This window comes from Lissotriton vulgaris, chromosome 11 (genome assembly GCF_964263255.1).
Source record: "Lissotriton vulgaris chromosome 11, aLisVul1.2, whole genome shotgun sequence".
In the NCBI taxonomy this organism is placed as follows: domain Eukaryota; kingdom Metazoa; phylum Chordata; class Amphibia; order Caudata; family Salamandridae; genus Lissotriton; species Lissotriton vulgaris.
Window position 1 is genome coordinate 373,268,223 of NC_141699.1, and position 18,734 is coordinate 373,286,956.

The following is an 18,734-nucleotide window of genomic DNA, read 5'->3' on the forward strand; positions in this document are numbered from 1 at the left end:
TATCCTGCCGGTGATCCTGACCCGAAATGGCACACCGGAAGCAGGGGAGCTCCGACGGATTGTGTCGAAATCCAGAGGCTCGAGCTGCACTGCAAGTGGGCGAACCGTCCGATGGCAGCTCGCGGTCTGTTACAGCTCTGAGACCGGGACCTCGAGTGGATGGCGGGACCGGCGGCCAGGTGAACAACATCGGCCTTCAGCGACTGATGCGATCCGGTCGGAACTTTTTCTTGCGAAATGGCCGAGTCTCCATTCATAGCCCCGCTGGACTGCAGGTACAGAGATGAGTGTGCCTGCCGGCTTGATCGTTTAAGCCGTTTGTCTGTATGAGCCCGGTCCTTCGGCTGCCCAGTGCCTGCTTGTGTACTTTCCCTTTGACTGCGGGCGGCTCCCGATCTCTTTGTTCCCTTCTCATCGGATGGGGCAGCATCTCTACGGGACGACATCTGTGGCCCACCTCGGTTCTGCCTGCCGCCTCCGCCTCCCGGGGAACTTACGCCCATTGTGAGTAGCCTGGCCTAATTTGTAGCGGTTCTCCTGAATACCATGGAGGGCGTATTTGAGTGCAGCATTGAAATGACTGTGCCGCAGTGTGATCGCGGGTGTATGGAGCAGCGGGCCATGTTTGAAAGGGAAAATGGAGATGCTCTGTGCTACAGTGACTTAATGGCAGCTGTTGTTTCCCTTCACCGTGATGTGGTGCATTCTGCTCGAGCTTTGGCCAATAAGGTGGACGACATAGTGTGTGTACTAGGATGCTCCAAAATGGCTGACTCGTATGTCCACAGTGACTCTCCTTCTTCCATGCCCGCCAGCGACAAGATGGCTGCCTCATGCGCCCCAAGCCTCGGGATGCCTCGCGAAGTGGCTGGTGTTCGCCCGGGACAACGTGCAATCGGTATTTTGTGACCACGGCAGAAGTGTTCTCCCCGTCCCATGCCCCCTGTTTCCCGAGATCCGCTCCGGAAGGGACCGACCACTGAGACTTTCATCCCAGACCCGGCCACGTTTTACAACGAGAGAACTGTGCATCTTGTGCCCTTTCTGGGATCGCTTGCTCTGCTCGTACCTGGACCTACTCAATGCTTGTACCAAACTGGCTCCTTTGATTTGTTGTCCACGTCCATTTGGGTTTCCATGGTTCGTAGTGGTGGTAAAGAGAGAACGGGCCAGGGGTGAACCCTTATCCTCATGGTTTGGCGGGTTCCTTGTTGATGACCTGGGCACGTGGGTGGTGTGTTACTACCTTTGACTACGCTGTGTGTCGATTTTGTGCCTCCAAACTTGCTCTGATTGTAATGCTTAACATCACCGGGCTTTATACTTTGTGCTGTTATTGGACTTACGAGAGGGTGTAGCCGAGGGACGGGTGGTGGGCTCCTCCCCACCTTTCTTTATTTAATGAGAGTTATAGATTAGGACCCTTTTCTTACTCTCTTTATTTCGGGACTCCTTTTATTGGGCGACAGGCACACTGCTAGGGGGGGATAGGCCGTAGCCGCTGCAGGGGTGCAGGGTGGGGGGTGGATGGGGGGGTTTTTGTTCTATTTTTATTTTTTGGTTCTATGGGCCTTCTATTCTTTTTCTTTTTCTTTCTTTTCTGGGTTTCAACGTTTCTCTTTAGTGTGGTAGGCAGCGATTCTGGCATCTTACTACGTTGTGTACCTGTCTATCCTGTTTCTGTGAGGCCGGGACCAACTCGTTGTTTCACGATATCCTGCTCCTGTCTATCCTTCAGAAAAAATACTTTTAAAAATTAGACCTCAGTATCTCTGTAATAGATCCTTTGCGCTTTCCTATGTTGCAAAGTACTGTATTTGTGAGCCCTCGGGCTCTTTGCTGGGTTGTATGTGCGATTAACTGTCAATAAAGGTCTTCCAAAAATTAAGAAAAAAAAAACAGCTTCAAAATCCGTTTTCAGAATTGGAGCGGGGCGAAATCGGCCAACATCGCTTCAAAAGAGTTTCAAAGTTGAAATTGGAGCGGAGCGGAGTCGGCCGATATCTGGGCGATTGTAATTACCCCCTCGGAGTGCACGGCGTGTAGCACAACAACCGAGCTGCTGGGCTGCCAAATCACTTTGTTGTTAGGGAAGCTCTTGTGATGCTGTGTTCTTCAACCGAGAGTCTGGGCGCTAGCAGCCATAATCGGCAGCGGTCGGTGAGGTCTCTGCCAGGTCGCTACGAAACCCAGGTGCTACAGAGTAGGAGTGGATGGGAGAGACGAGCGTACCACGCTAGCCTGCGGCCGCCATGTTTTCCCGCTCGCCCGCCATAGTTTGTAAATTTTTTGTTGTTTATAAATTCAATGTTATTGTTACTTGTAATTTTAGTATCGTAACGGATTGTGGGGTTTGTAGGGGTACAGGGTGGGAAGTAAAGTAATTGTAATTCATTTTAAATTAATGCTTATTATTTAATTGAGAATTAATTATGTAAATTGGGTAAAGGGTGGGAAGCTAATTATTTAATTATTTTAAATTATTTAATTAATAATTAATTATGCAACTTGTATAATTAATAACATTTTTTATTTATATTTTTGTTGCAGGTTGTGGGGTATGTAGGAGTAAAGGGTGGGAAGGTAATTGTAATTATTTAATAATTAATGTCAGATAAAAATATTTAATTGATAAATAATTATGTAAATTGTGTAATTAAAACATTTTTAACTCATATATTTTAGGTGTGGGTTGTTGAGTTTTAAGGGTGCAGGGTGGGAAGATAATCAAGAAATAATTTATTGATAATCAATTATTAATTTGTTACTAACCATTTAATAGATAATGATGTAAATTGGGAAATCATGTTTGTTAAGTTATAATTTAGGCATGTGTTGTTTAGTTTGTAGTGGTATATGGTGGGAAGTTATTTAAGTAATTTATTTAAGCTAATTTATTCATGTATTATAAATTGTGTTATTTATTACATAATATGTTAATTGTGTTATGCTTTTTAAGTTCAATTACATTTGAATTATTGGCTAATAATTATGCAATTTATTTAATTTTTGTTAAAATTTAGACACATAGGGGCCGATTCCGATTCGGTAAAATCCTGTCCGAATTGCCGTACGGAGCTTTTTTCCCATACTATTCATATGCAGAACCATACCCATACGTACGATATAGTACGATGTGTTCCCAAAGCAGTTCTCCATATGAATCGTACCAAAGACCGTACAACTCACTAATCCGTACGAATCGCATTCAGAACGCGCAGTACGCGATGTCCGTACGGATCGAAGCTGCATTTTACGACCCAGCAAGTAATTTTAATCGTATCGACAACACTCTGTACGACTCTTTTTCTACGAGAGCTTAAAACATCCGTAAAAGCAGATTTCGCCTCGAAATGTGTATGAAACGGACCCCCGCCACCGGGTACGGTGCGTACACCCCATAATTGCAGGGGTACCGTGCATCGGGGTACAGTGCGTACACCCCTAGATTTCAGGGGTACGGTGCGTATGTCCCCATGCGTACACCCCTAGGTTGTAGGTGTACGGACCTTAGGGGTACGGTTCGTACACCCCAAGGTCGTAGGTGTACGGTGCGTACACCCCATGCGTACACCCCTTGATTTTAGGGGTACGGTGCATATGTAATAGTGTTGCCCTCCATACAAATTGCTCAAACGTGACATTTACCGTACGAATCGCGTTCTCATTCCCCGGTCCGGATCGTACTTGGCGGGTCGTACGGCATTTTTACAAATCGTACGGTTCACTGTGCGGGTTGATGTCGTACGGATTTACCCTTCATTTTCGTACGGTTCGCAATGATTCGGACGTATTTTCTCGCAACGGATCGTACTACGCGATTCGGACGGATTCGTATGGAAATGGCTATGAATACGAATCATCGTACGGATTTGTTTCCCAAATCGGAATCGACCCCAAAATTTCCAAATTAAAAAATTTGAATTGTTTGTTATTTAATATCGTTTAAATTATGTTATTTGTTTGAAGTGAACTACTCTCTGTCTCTACAGTTGCACCGACTGGAGTGGGAACAGTACATTTCACCCTTCCTCCCTTCCTGAGCCCTACACTTACCCTACTGTTGCACATACTGGTGTCGGGATAGTAAATGTTACCCCTCCTGCGTCCAATGCTTTACCTACTGCTGCACAGACTGGAGTGGGAATAGTACATTTTTCCCCTCATGAGTTTAATGCTTTCTCTACTACTGTACACATTGGAGTGGAAATAGTATATTTATTATTTATATAGTTTAATTTGTTTTATTAATATTTTTTTATCTATATTATTATTATTGTGTTTGTGTCTTTAATTTTAAATGTTGTGTGTGTGTGTATATATATATATATAAATATACATTTATGTAATTTTATATTTGATATTTTAGTAAAACTTATTTTTATCCATTGTTTACGTATTATGTATAATTAAATTGGAAATATAAAACAAATTGCAGTTTATTTGTTGTACTTTTTATGTGTATGTAAATATATGTCTGTATATATATTTATATATATATATATATATATATATATATATATATATATATATATATATATATATATATATATATATATATATACTAGCAGCCCGTCCCGACGCGTTGTCCGGGTATGAATTGCTGCCGGCCAGTAGTATATTGTTTTGTAGGATTTCGTTTTGATAGCATTTCTTATCTGTGACATGCCTGTGAAATGCTCTGATTCACAGTGCACTGCTGATGCACTTAAGAGTTCACGTTCAGTAGTGTGTGAACTCGAGTTTCCCTACTTTATTTTTCCTTGCAATATTATATAGCGCGAACTCGACAACATGGCATGAGCACAATTTACATTACAGAAGAACACATTCATTTGTGGTAGGCACGGGGAGACAAAGCGATTTGCCTGGAATCACAGGATGTTGAGCTGATGCCGAGATTCGAACGCAGCTCCCCAGCTCTAAAGTTCGCAATTCTAGAACTTGTGGCGTGAGGTGTGTCTAAAAGTGTATGTCGGTGCTGGCCATTAATGAGAGAGACCTGTGCATTTTTCAAATGGGTGGTGAAAAAATATGAGTATGTTGCTGGAAATGTGGGCCGCTGTGCCACCAATGTACTTACCTGGGGAGGGTAAACACCCTTTATTCCACAACTTTCTTTAAGCATACCATCACTCCGCATACTTTCATTACGAAAGTACCATGACTCCGCAATGACATTATAATGCATGGTATTACATTTTATATGCTTTTACCACGCATACATTTACAACGAAATTCGTTGTAAATGCATGAATGGTAAAAGCATGCTTTTTATGTTTTAATGTTTGATAAGGTAAGTATGGGTATAGGGATATATGTTTTGGGGTACTGAGGTATATGTTTTGGGGTGTTAGTGTATTTTAAGGGTTCAGATATAGTTTTGGGTTATGGGGTACAGGGGTAGTTTTAGGGTTTAGGGATAGGTATGGGTTTTGGGGAACAGGGAAATTTTGAGGGTTCAGGGCTAGGTTTGGATTTTGGGGTATAGGGGACTTTTTAGGGTTCAGGGGTAGGTTTAGATTTTGGGGTACGGGGTATTTTAAGGGTTCAGGGCTAGGTTTGGGTTTTGGGGTACAGGGGTATTTTAGGGTTCAGGGGTAGGTTTGGGTTTTGGGGTACATGGGTATTTTTAGGGTTCGGGGGTAGGTTTGGGTTTTGGGGTACAGGGGTATTTTAAGGGTTCAGGGCTAGGTTTGGGTTTTGGGGTAAAGGGGTATTTTAGGGTTCAGGGCTAGGTTTGGGTTTCGGGGTCCAGGGGTATTTTTAGGGTGCAGGGGTAGGTTTATGCCGATATTTATATTTTCTCATGCCACACGATGGTATTAAAATATGGTGGGCCAACCCTATTCATGTTTAGATGCATGTGGTGCATCAACTTAGGGGAGTGAAGGTGGTGCCCTTAAAATTGTTTTAAGTGAACCATTCTTTCAATGTTGCATTTCATAGCAATAAGCACTGTATATATGATTTGACTTAACTATAGAACATACCTATTGTTCCAATATGTATTTGGTTTAAAACTCTGCTCTTGTGTGTGCTGTTTTTATATGGATCTTAAACTTCAAAGATTTATGGGAGGGAGCAGGTCAGGATGACCTTTAACCTTAGCTTTCACCTTGCCCTGAAGTTATTACTCAACTTTTTAGATTGAGATATGTGACGCCTACTAATTTGAGGCAATCCGTAGAATGTTATCTTGAATGAGAGACCGCAAGAGACATATTAATTTTGGTGATTATTAAGTGTGTTAGGACTTTATGGACTGACCGAAATATCGGAACACACCCCATCGTGGGGGAATGAATAGTTAAGTTATTTATGACCGTTTCTCTATATACCATGACACCGGGGGCTGATTACAGAGAAAAGATTGGAAACTCAATATCACTGAATTAGGAGCCTTCGGAGAACTAGTGAGTGTCTCTTTGTGTTTATTATTAATATTGGTTATCTGACAAGTTTTCAAATCGGGCATATCAACAGCGTCTTTTCAAAATTTTCTTTTTGATTATAGATTATTTTTTTAATGATCTCATAAACTATGGAGAGCTCTGCATGATCCTAACATACGAATCCTAGCTATAGGTGAGTTAACTATGACATTAGGGATGTACGCGTTTGGGTTATTGTTTTGGCTTTCACGCTTTTCGTGGTATTTTCCTTAGTGATCTATTCACACTCGTACTAATATGCTTATACACTTTGGTGTCTCGTGCGGTTTTCACAATTTATCTCATATATCTAATTCACTTATGGTGTGTCTTGAATGGGTTCGAGATACGAAATGGAGCTTTTCATGTTATGTTATGTTATGTTATTTATACTTTTGTATAGCGCAACGGTTACTCAAAAAGAGTGTCCCGGCGCTTTAGGTAAGGAGAACTGATTCACAATAACATAACACTTTAAAAAACAGCATAAAACACACAGGGAAAAAAAAGGGACTGCAAGCGGGACTACTGAGTAAACAACCAGGTCTTAAGACCTCTCCTAAAGTCAAGCAGATTAGAAGCCCCCCTAAGAGGGAGCGGAAGCGAATTCCACATCTGTGGGGCCAGCAGGCTGAAGGAGCGGCCACCCAGGCGCGCTCTCCTGACACGAGGAACAACCGCCAAGAGCAAGGATTCTGATCTCAGGGAGCGAGCCGGATGGTAAAAGGCCAGTCTCTTTTGGAGATACCTTGCTCCCACAGCATGGAGAGCCTTGTATGCCAAAGTCATAGCTTTAAAAGCGATCCGTTTACGGATGGGTAGCCAGTGCAGAGTCAACAGCAGGCCCGAGGCGCTAGTACGCCTATTTAGACCAAAAATGGCCCTGGCAGCCGCGTTCTGCGCAACTTGAAGCCGCTGCAACAGGTACTCTGGTAGGCCCAGGTAGAGAATGTTGGCATAATCCAACCTGGAACCTATCAGAGCCTGCACAGTCAGCCTCCTGTGCTCCTCCGACAGAAGAGGTAAGAACCTCCGCAGCATCTTTAATAGGCCGAAACAGGTGCCGGTCACTCCAAGGATCTGGGCTTTCATCGTCAGCCCCTTGTCCATCTTAACCCCCAAGTTTTTGGCCATAGGGGAAGAACCGGACGGAGGGAACATATCGATGGGCCACCAGGCCTGCCAGCTAGGCTCCGTATCGCACCCGAAGAAGAGTACCTCAGATTTATCGGAATTGCACTTGAGGCTGTTCAGTTGGAACCATGTGAACACCGCCCCAAGGCAATTCCGGATACTCTCCCCGTCAAAGTCCGCCCCTCTCTCACAAGAAAAGAGGAGCTGTGTGTCTATCTTTCTCCTTCTTGGACCTAGTGATTACCACAAAATTGTTCAACCATGAATAGTAATCATGGTAAAATATTGGTACTACAAGTTATTGATTATGTGTTCATTGTTTTGGTTTATTACTTACTTTCTGTGTTATGTTATTATTTTGGAGGATTTAGTACCAACAAGTAATTCACTGGAGATTTGGGTTGTTTCAGCCACTATTATGTTAACAACTGAGTACAACTCAGGTGTTTATCAGCTGTTGTGAGTAGCAATGTTGTATTTTATGTATTTCGAATTTTGTTGTTTTGATTATGTATATTATAATATTCTAGCCCTGAAAAAGTCTATGGTTAATCACACCAAGACGAAACACGTGATGGCGGCGGCTAGTGTGTCTTTTGAAGAATAACATCAATAATAAAAGATGAAGATTATTCATCCTTTGGAATTTGTTTGCTTTTATTGATGTACTTGTTTAGCTCAGGATATATTCTTTTCATTTTATGTATGTGGTTCTGTGTGAACATTACCCATTTTGGTTGATGGTGGGTGGCCATAACCTTATCCTTTGAGCTGCGGATAGATTGTAAACTCTAAATATTGTCACATCCCAGCAAAATTAACACTCAGTCACCTTTTCTATTGTATTTGAATTGCAGAAACCGCAGATTAGGGGGGAAAATTGGAACCATAAGGTATATTCCATCTTGAATTGGCGGTATACCAGCCACTCATTGAAGTCCTATCATAGGCCTGCGGCCTCCATCGGACTCGTTGCCTAGAAACAGGTTGATCAGAAAACCATTGGAATGCAACACCAACTGACATACGGCTTACTTCCGTAGGAGGGCCAACACGTCCTCCTCCTCTATAAACTCTGCACCGCACACATAGAAGCCAATGGGCTGTGGGCAAGCAACTTGACAAGGGGAACTGTAAAATTCGATCCGGGAAACCATACACCATCTGCAGGACCCACGCATTTGACGTAGTGGAAGCCCATGCTGGAAGGAACAAAGCCAGCCGCCCACCCCCCCTCCCTTGCATCTAGGCGGAAGGAAGGACACTTACCATTTCAAGCATTGTAGTTTACCTGTCAGCGTGATCAATATAAACCAGTGGCGTAGCTAGGCCTTAGGCCGCCCGCGGCGGCCACTGCGTTTGCTGCCCTCAGTGGCCTGATCGAAGAGTAGGGGAGGATGCTGGCGATTCATGCACCCGCAATGGCGGCAAGTAAGAGTGAGGGGAGAGGGGTCCGGCCGCCACCCCCAAAACTCGTGCCGCCTGGGGTGGTCCGCCCCCCAGCTACACCACTGATATAAACAATTCCAAATCCATATCATGTGCTAGCACAGCATAGAAAACACCACACAACGCTTTAAACGACAACTGGGTGCTGAGCAGCGAAGAAAGAGGGAGAGCAGGAAGTGACAGTGGACCTTGTGCAGACTTGGTTATGGAAATATGAAGATGGACTATAAAAAAGTATAGTTTTTCCCTAGTGTTCATGGGAAAAGCATTTTTTTTTGTATGGCTTTAATGGCATTCTGTGTTTTGAAATATTATTAAAACGAAGAAGGAAAATAGCATAATCCTATCCTCTACTCCTGACATAAAATAATTATAAGGACACACCCAAAAATAATGTGAGCTTTAGCCTTCGCCCATCCTCTTAATTATTTATTCATGGCGTTTTCTATAGCGAGGACGTGGCCCAATCACATACGAAATCTTAACAAAGGATCAAAGATACGTTTTCAATGTTAATAAACAAAAGCAGTTAAGATTACCAAAACGGGGTAGCAACCAACTAACACATTTGAACAAATAAAGTACTTCATATAATCCAAACTAACATCCCTAGTAGATGTAGAAGTAGTAGTTTGAGTGCTGAAAAGTGGCTGAGCTTCCTTATTGCACTTTGGAATGACGCTGCTACAGTCAAACCTATTCTATCACAACAAACTACATCCCCGCTTGTCAGTGCCCCGAAAAGCCAAGGACAACTATATCACCAATGAATAACCGGGAGTGCACTGCTTTGATTTCAATTAAACAAGACACCCGTCATATGAGCTGAAAACAACACGATTAGAAAGGTTATTTTGCTGGTCTTTTAATACTCCTTAAATCGTACAATTGCGTCACAGAAAAGTGCATGCACGACAACAGAATAGACTCTCATATTCAAAAGTGGCACTGAGATGCTTTTTGACCAGATAGTTCCCTGATTTTTATACGATTTACTAAACCTTCAGCAGAAGGTGACATAGGCGAAATCCTCGGGTGACTCCCACCAAGGAAGATTCTTCCAAGGACTCACCTGAAAAGCATGTGCTCCAGAATGTTCCGGCTGGACAGTTCTGTCGTGTCCAGGACGAAGGAGCCCTTCGGATTGTCAAACTGGAGGAGATGGCGCTCTCTGAAGACATCTTCCCCAGGATGGGTGCTTGGAATCCCCTCCGCGCTCACAGAATATCTCTGTAGGAATAATCTGAGGAGACAGAGCCATAATAATGAAGCTGCATCCCCTGTGAAACACATGACATACACCACATGCAGTCTGTTGGAAGATTACGCCTGCTACAACTTCCATGTTATGATATTAGTTGGAACACACCTGTCAGAACTTCAGTCGCATGCTACCTGCTGGAGTATACACCTAAAAGAACATCCAATGCCTGCCTTCTGCTGGAAAATATATCTATAAGAACTTCCACTGCATGCTATCTACTGAAGTATATAAGAACTTCCATTGCCTGTCCTCTGGTGGACCATATGTGTGTACGTTTATATGTAAGTAAGTAATCAAGTAATTTTTGGATCAATTTATGATCATTTACATCACTAAGTAAAAACATACTCGTAGAAATACAATTCTAAAAGAAACATTTTACTGCATCATTAATATAAAAACTTCTTTACAAAAATCAAAATACATTTTACTACATCATTAATATAAAATTTGCTATATAAAAAGACAATCGCAGTAGTTTCCAAACAACTTAAGAGCCATAGGAAGAGCAGTTCTAGTGTGCAGCTAACATTTTAGTCCTAATATGCATGCAAAAAGCAAGTACCTTGATATAGACAGCACTAGCCATTCTTTATTATCAGATCTTAAAATTCACATGGCTTTCTACAGGTCTTGAAATAGTCATGAGCCGGCATACCAGGACTATCCCACCTTTTTCTAGTCTTTACACAAGCAGGGCAGAAAAACATAAAATATTCTATGGATTCAGGGGAACGGATACACACAGGACAAATTGAGGTTAAAATGGGCTGCTTCCATTCGCTTATGCTGAGATACACAAGCAAGTTCCCATACCTAAATTGTAAATAACGTGCACGTGCAAATGACGGTTCTATCCGCTCCATAAATGTCTCCAACAAAAAAGTACATTTGATATCCAAAAATCATTCAGTTAAAGTGCTAGAGGATTAGGGAGGAAACCCTGGATAAAATCCCAAAACCTCACTTTTAGAAGCGGTACCTTATCTTTAATCATGGACTCTGGATCCTCCCATAGATCCCTCAAAACTAGTATGTACAATTACTGTACTCTGGCAACAGCTTCTCTGACAGGAAATCTGGGTCTTGCTTGTCCATAGTCTCACCCAGAACACTAGAGCACTTAGTGCAGCAATATGAGTAATGCTTCTCGACCCAAGGTGTACCAGAACCAATCTTGTATTTAACGGGAGGTTTAATATAGATCTTATAAATTTACTCTTAACCAGCTCAAAAAACCTTTGTCTGTTCCAAACCCCACAGTTCAGCCCCAGATAGAGCAGTGCCCAGCCCTCTAGCTTGAAAGATTATGTGTGGGAGAAATAGGGCGAAACACAGACCAATTTAGTTTTTTAACCATCACTGCCACTGAATGCTGCAACGGCATTTTACTTTTTGGAATCTGGGCAGTACATGACAGGTTACTAAACAATCTAACCCCTAAATAATTGAAAACCTTAACCTGCTCAAGAATGATTAATCCCAGCTCAGCTTTACTTTAAAAGAAAGATGGGGGGGAAAGACATACATTTTGTTTTCAGGCAATTGATCTCTAGACCAAATTTGTCACAAACATTTGTGAGCCTATTTAATACACTCTGCATGCCCATTGGTGTTTTGTAGTTCAGCAGTGTATCATCAACTAAAAGTAGTGCTGGAATTAGTCGGCCCGCTGATTCGGAGGGATCACCGCTACAATCAAAAAGTGCATTGATTATCCCGTTCATATATAAAGTAAATAATTTTGGGGCTAAAACACAGCCTTGGCAGACTCCTCTTAAAACATTTTTTTTTTTGGGTGAGGTCACCACCCTTGCCCCACCTAACTTGTGCATAATTCTCTTGATGCAAATGCAGTATAAGTCGTAGCAGGCTTGTGGGCATCCCCGCATCCCTCAGAACAGCTCACAATTTGTCTTGCGGAATTGAAACAAAAGTGAATTTAAGATCCACAAACACAACATAGAGCTGCACCGTCCCAATGACAACAGTCATCCAAGCGATCAATAAAAAGCAGAAGACCTGGTCCACGGTGCTTGTGGATACCCTAAAACATGCTTGCAAGTGCCACAATATCCTATTTTCCTCAATCCATGTTTGTGTCTGTGCTAAGTGTAGTTTGCTAAGAACGTTCTGCTCTGTATCTATCAGGCTAATTTGCCTATAGTTTATAAGGTTCCCTTTAACCCCTTTTTTGTAAATTGTGATAATTTCTGTACCCTTCCATGACGTGTTTGACGGCATGCCACTCGGGACAGAAGGCCCATCGTCGAGGGAGAGAATGGCAACATTTGCGGTCTATTCAGCTCCTGTCTACCCACGAGGGAATTTATGAACTGTTTATCATGGACACAGTAAACACCCACATGGGTTTTAATTTTTGAAGGTAGACACTTCAAGTACCAGTGCTTCGCTGCACACGCCCATCTGGGCGGGACATTCGTATATGCCCTACGAGGCTTAATCTTATTAAAAGCAGACGGTCTACATTCACTGTTGCTGTTTCCTTTCTTTGAGGCTTGTGATCAAGGAGACCTACTCCGAAACGCGTAGAGCCATGCATGCGAGATCGGAGGCTGAATGCTGATGGATGTGCTTCCACGGCGTATGAAAGGGATTACCTTCTGTGAGGGCGAACTCTAAAGGGCAAACTGTGTTTTGTGAATTGAATAGCGGCCTGCCTGGTCGCGAGGACACCCCGCCGCTTGCCAAGGCGGACCTGTGGCGACGTGTTTGACGACATGCCACTCGGGACAGAAGGCCCATCGTCGAGGGAGAGAATGGCAACATTTGCAGTCTATTCAGCTTCTGTCTACCCACGAGGGAATTTATGAACTGTTTATCATGGACACAGTAAACACCCACATGGGTTTTAATTTTTGAAGGTAGACACTGCAAGTAACAGAGTGCTTTGCCCCACACGCCCACTGGGCGGGACATTCGTACACGCCCTACGAGGCTGAATCTTATTAAAAGCAGAAGGTCTACATTCACTGTTGCTGTTTCCTTTCTTTGAGGCTCGTGATCAAGGACACCTGCTCCGAAACACGTAGAGCCATGCATGCGAGATCGGAGGCTGAATGCTGATGGATGTGCTGCCACGGCGTATGAAAGGGATTACCTTCTGCGAGGGCGAACTCTAAAGGGCAACCTGTGTTTTGTGAATTGAATAGCGGCCTGCCTGGTCGCGAGGACGCCCCGCCGCTTGCCAAGGCAGACCTGTGGCAAAGTGTTTGACGACATGCCATTCGGGACAGAAGGCCCATCGTCGAGGGAGAGAATGGCAACATTTGCGGTCTATTCAGCTCCTGTCTACCCACGAGGGAATTTATGAACTGTTTATCATGGACACAGTAAACACCCACATGGGTTTTAATTTTTGAAGGTAGACACTGCAAGTACCAGAGTGCTTTGCTGCACACGTCCATCTGGGCGGGACATTCGTAAACGCCCTACGAGGCTGAATCTTATTAAAAGCAGAAGGTCTACATTCACTGTTGCTGTTTCCTTTCTTTGAGGCTCGTGATCAAGGAGACCTGCTCCGAAACGCGTAGAGCCATGCAAGCGTGATCGGAGGCTGAATGCTGATGGATGTGCTGCCACGGCGTATGAAAGGGATTGCCTTCTGCGAGGGCGAACTCTATATCCATACTAATATAATAAAGAGAGAGCCCAAACCTTTGAGGCGGGTAATCTCAGGTACCACAGCACCAATCACAACACCCAATACAGCGTTGGAAAGGGCAGTTGAAGCAAAAGGACATAGGCTATGCAGACGGCCACCATATACATTTAAAAGGTAAAAGAACCGTGCCAGCAAAGTAGCCCCTTGTGGGCGTGTCTGCGTTGTGCTGTGGGCTGTGCTGGGGGCGTGTGGCGCCCTTCATGTCATGTCTCATATCGTGTGCTAATCCCACCCTGCTCCCTTTAAATACCCCTGCCCCCATAATCATAACCCACCCTTACTCCTTAAAATGCCCCAACACCCTTAAACACTAACCCATCTTAACCCAGCTTAACCCTATAAAAATACCCTGTACCACAAAACCCAAACCTATCTCTAAACCCTAAAAATACCCCTGTACCCCAAAACCCAAACCTAGCCCTGAACCCTAAAAATACCATGGCACCCCACAACCCAAACCTACCCCTGAACCCTAAAATACCCCTGGACCCCAAAACCCAAACCTAGCCCTAAACCCTTAAAATACCCCTGTACCCCACAACCCAAACCTACCCCTGAACCCTAAAAATACCCCTGTACCCCAAAACCGAAACCTAGCCCTGAACCCTAAAAATAACCCTGTACCCCAAAACCCAAACCTTCCCCTGAACCCTAAAATACCCCTGTACCCCAAAACCCAAACCTAGCCCTGAACCCTAAAAATACCCCTGTACCCCAAAACCCATACCTATCCCTAAACCCTAAAACTACCCCTGTACCCCATAACCCAAAACTATATCTGAACCCTTAAAATACCCAAACACCCCAAAACATATACCTCAGTACCCCAAAACATATACCCCTATACCCATACTTACCTTATCCAAACATTAAAAAAAAACATGCTTTTACCATTCATGCATTTACAACGGATTTCGTTGTAAATGTATGCATGGTAAAAGCATATAAAATGTAATGCCATGCGTTATAATGGCATTGCGGAGTCATGGTACTTTCGTAATGAAAGTATTCAGAGTGATGGTATGCGGAAAGAAAGTTGCGGAAAAAGGGGTGTTTACCCGCCCCCGGTAAGTACATTGGTGGCACGGCGGCCCACATCTCCAGCAACATACTCATATTTTTACACCACCCATTTGAAAAATGCACAAGTCTCTCTCATTGATGGCCAGCACCGACATACACTTTTAGACACACCTCCCGCCACAAGTTCTAGAATTGCGAACTTTAGAGCTGGGAAGCTACGTTCGAATCTCGGCATCAGCTGCACATCCTGTGATTCCAGGCAAATCGCTTTGTCTCCCCGTGCCTACCACAAATGAATTTGTTCTTCTGTAATGTAAATTGTGCTCAAGCCATGTTATCGAGTTTGCGCTATATAATATTGCAAGGAAAAATAAAGTAGGGAAACTCGAGTTCACACACTACTGAACGCGCACTCTTAAGTGCATCAGCAGTGCACTGTGAATCGGAGCGTTTCACAGGTCTGTCACAGATAAGAAATGCTATCAAAATGAAATCCTACAAAACAATATACTACTGGCCAGCAGCAATTCATACCCGGACAACGTTGGGACGGGTTGCTAGTATATATATACATATATATATATATATATATATATATATATATATATATATATATATATATATATATATATATATATATATATATATCCTTCCTGCAACCCTTTGTAAAGGATCTACCCTCATACACAAGAGACAGTGGTGATTTTTTGAAAAAAATCTTTGATATATAATGGGACTCAGATTATGTTTTTGTTACACTTGATGTTCAAAGCCTGTATACAAGCATAAGACACCAAGATGGGCTCAATGCAATAAGACACTTCTTGGGAGGCCGTAGCCTAGACTTGTATAAACACACACAGATGTTACTCCAAATGACCGAGTGGTGTTTGGAAAATAACACATTCAGTTTTAATAAACTACTGTACAAACAGATACAAGGGACGGCCATGGGTACTTGCTTCGCCCCCAGCTATGCTAATTTGCATATGGGCTGGTGGGAGGAGCAAGTACTCAGGGTGAAAAATATGGAGGAAATGACACAAAATGTAACATTTTATTGTCGTTACATAGACAATATCTTCTTAATTTGGAAAGGTAGCGAATCTAGTGCCAGGGAGTTTGCAGAAAGGCTTAATGAAAACAGTCTAAACCTAAAATTTACCTGCGAAACAAGTAACAGCAGGATAAATTTCTTAGACCTGGAACTGTTGGTCGTAGGCAATGAAATCGAAACCAACACCTACCGCAAACCTACTGCAGGAAACACCATCTTGCACGCCTCTAGTTTTCACCCTCCAAACTTAATTGACAGCATACCATATGCAGAATGTCTCCGTATGAAAAGAAACTGTAGCACAACCACAAGCTACAAAAATTCAAAAACAAAATTGTTCAGCAGATTAAAACTCAGGGGTTACTCAGAACAAACATTAGAAAAGGCAGAACAAAAATGTGACCTTAAAGACAGAAAAGAACTATTGTTTACTGCCAAGATAGCAAAACCTAAATCTGAACAAAACACAGGAGTCCCACGTCTCATCACAGGGTATAATGCATACCACAAGCAAGTGAGAAACATAATTTACAGACATTGGCCTATAGTTCGGAATGATCCGATAATAGGCAAATGTTGTACCAAAAACCCACAACTCACTTTCAGAAAAGCAAAAAGTATGAGGGAAGAGCTAGTAGACAATGCCCCAGTGTTGAAAAAGAAAGAGCAGCCATGGTTGAAAACTAAAAATGGTTTTTTTAAATGCACCAAATGCAAAGCGTGTCAGTATGGTACCAATGTTGCCAAGGTAAATGTCCCATACAGAAAAACCCCACTAGAGATACGAGCGAATTACACTTGCAAAACAGACTTCGCAGTCTATGTCTTGCAATGTAGCTGTAATAAAAAATACGTGGGGAGTACAATACACCCGGTCCACGTAAGAGTGCTTCAGCATCTCAGGGCCATAAAAAATAATGACCCTACGTATCCAGTGGCGAGGCATATAAACTTGACACATGAAGGCAATGCAGATAACATCAAATACTTCGTAATAGACCATGTGAAAAAAAGCGTCAGAGGGGGAAACAGACAACTAGCCCTCAGGAGATTGGAGTCAAGGTATATCATTCTTCTAGACAGCAAGGCGCCGCAAGGTCTTAATGCAGACGAAGCACTTAGTGTACATTTATGATTCCCATAGAATAATAAAAAATACAATAATGAATATTGATCCTGTAAGCTCCCAAACCGTTCCTCCGATAACAGAGTTTAAGATATAACTATATGTACAAGATATATGTCATCTATCTGAAATAACAGTATATATGCTCACAGAATTTATTTATGGTTTTCCTCTAAAAACATGATATCTCACTGTTAAAGCATTACAGAGTATGTATGTAATGATTAAGTTAATAATTTAATGGTTATGGACAAGTAACTGTGCGATGTGTTATCATTGCCCACTTGGGCTCAATTCAGAAATTAATCAAAACAATCAAGTGTGGGTTCACACAATGAACCGCGAAATGTTATTAGGTTCATGATTATAAATCGGGCACTAGACCCAGTATTTTGCAAATTTTTAAGTACAACACTGATATTTGTACTTATACGGCAGATTTATCTGGTTTACTTAATTTGAACACATTGCTAAAAAACGGCTTTACATGTAATCCATTATAAAACTTGTAAATTGTGCGATGCTTTTTTGGTTTAAATTCATAATCGACAATGACATTAATTGTCTATTATTTACACAGATTGAATAATGTGTAGTTCAACTCTTAGTTTGTTGTTTCTATGTAACAGCAGTTGTACTACATAGAACGTTGTAATTTTCCAGTGAGTTTTGTAACTGGTAGTCATGACTACGGGGAAACCGTTCTGAGATCCAATCACATGTTGACATGTTAAAAGCAATGACTCATTGTTTGCTCTGTGTTGTGAGCAAGGCGGCTGTGACCGTCGAAACGCGTCAATCCTAAAGCACTAAGAAAAATAAATACTTGTTTCTGAATAAGACCCCACAGAGTCAGCGCCTGATTGCTAATGTGATCGTCAGGATTGAAAAAAAAAAATATATATATATATATATATATATATATATATATATATATATATATATATATATATATATATATATATATATATATATATTTATATATATATATATATATATATATATATCGGCAGACTCAATATTTAACCACCACCAAATGTTACAGGCCAGACTTGTCTTTACCCAAATCAATAAATGACCTGCTGGGCGGCCTATATGTGTGTAGTAACACCTAGAGAAAAAGTTATAGATAGCAGAGTTAACTATGAATTGCGCCCCTGCCATGCATTGCTTATGACCTGACATTTTACATCACTCATGACATCTCAAATTACATCATTGATGACTTCACTCATAACGTCATCCAAGCTTCTTCTGTACACATTGCTCTATAAACGAGTTTAGCATTAGAGCTTTGAAAGTAAATACAACATAGCTCAGAAGAATATGAAATATAATTAATGCCATCACAGAAACAAAGGTGTTATGTGTGGAAAGCATGGGTAATGTGCCGCATTGACACTATACCATACACTTCACGGGTAGCGTAGTACACATTAACAATCAACCACAGATATATGGGAAACCCTTATTGCATATCGTGGTTAATCTGTATATAGTTTTGCGATTCTCAAATTGCGTTTTTTTGGCAAATTGCAATTAGAGATTCGCAAAATGCAATA

General features: G+C 42.1%; 1 protein-coding gene across 1 annotated transcript in view; it reads right to left on the reverse strand.

The window, feature by feature from the left end:
• Positions 1-18,734, reverse strand: part of FAM178B (family with sequence similarity 178 member B) — a 2,784,983-nt gene that overhangs the window by 1,170,985 nt on the left and 1,595,264 nt on the right. Inside the window, exon 9 of the mRNA XM_086943356.1 lies at positions 10,090-10,260. Within this exon, the coding sequence (XP_086799482.1) occupies positions 10,090-10,260 (171 nt within the window). The remainder of the gene's footprint in view (positions 1-10,089; positions 10,261-18,734) is intronic.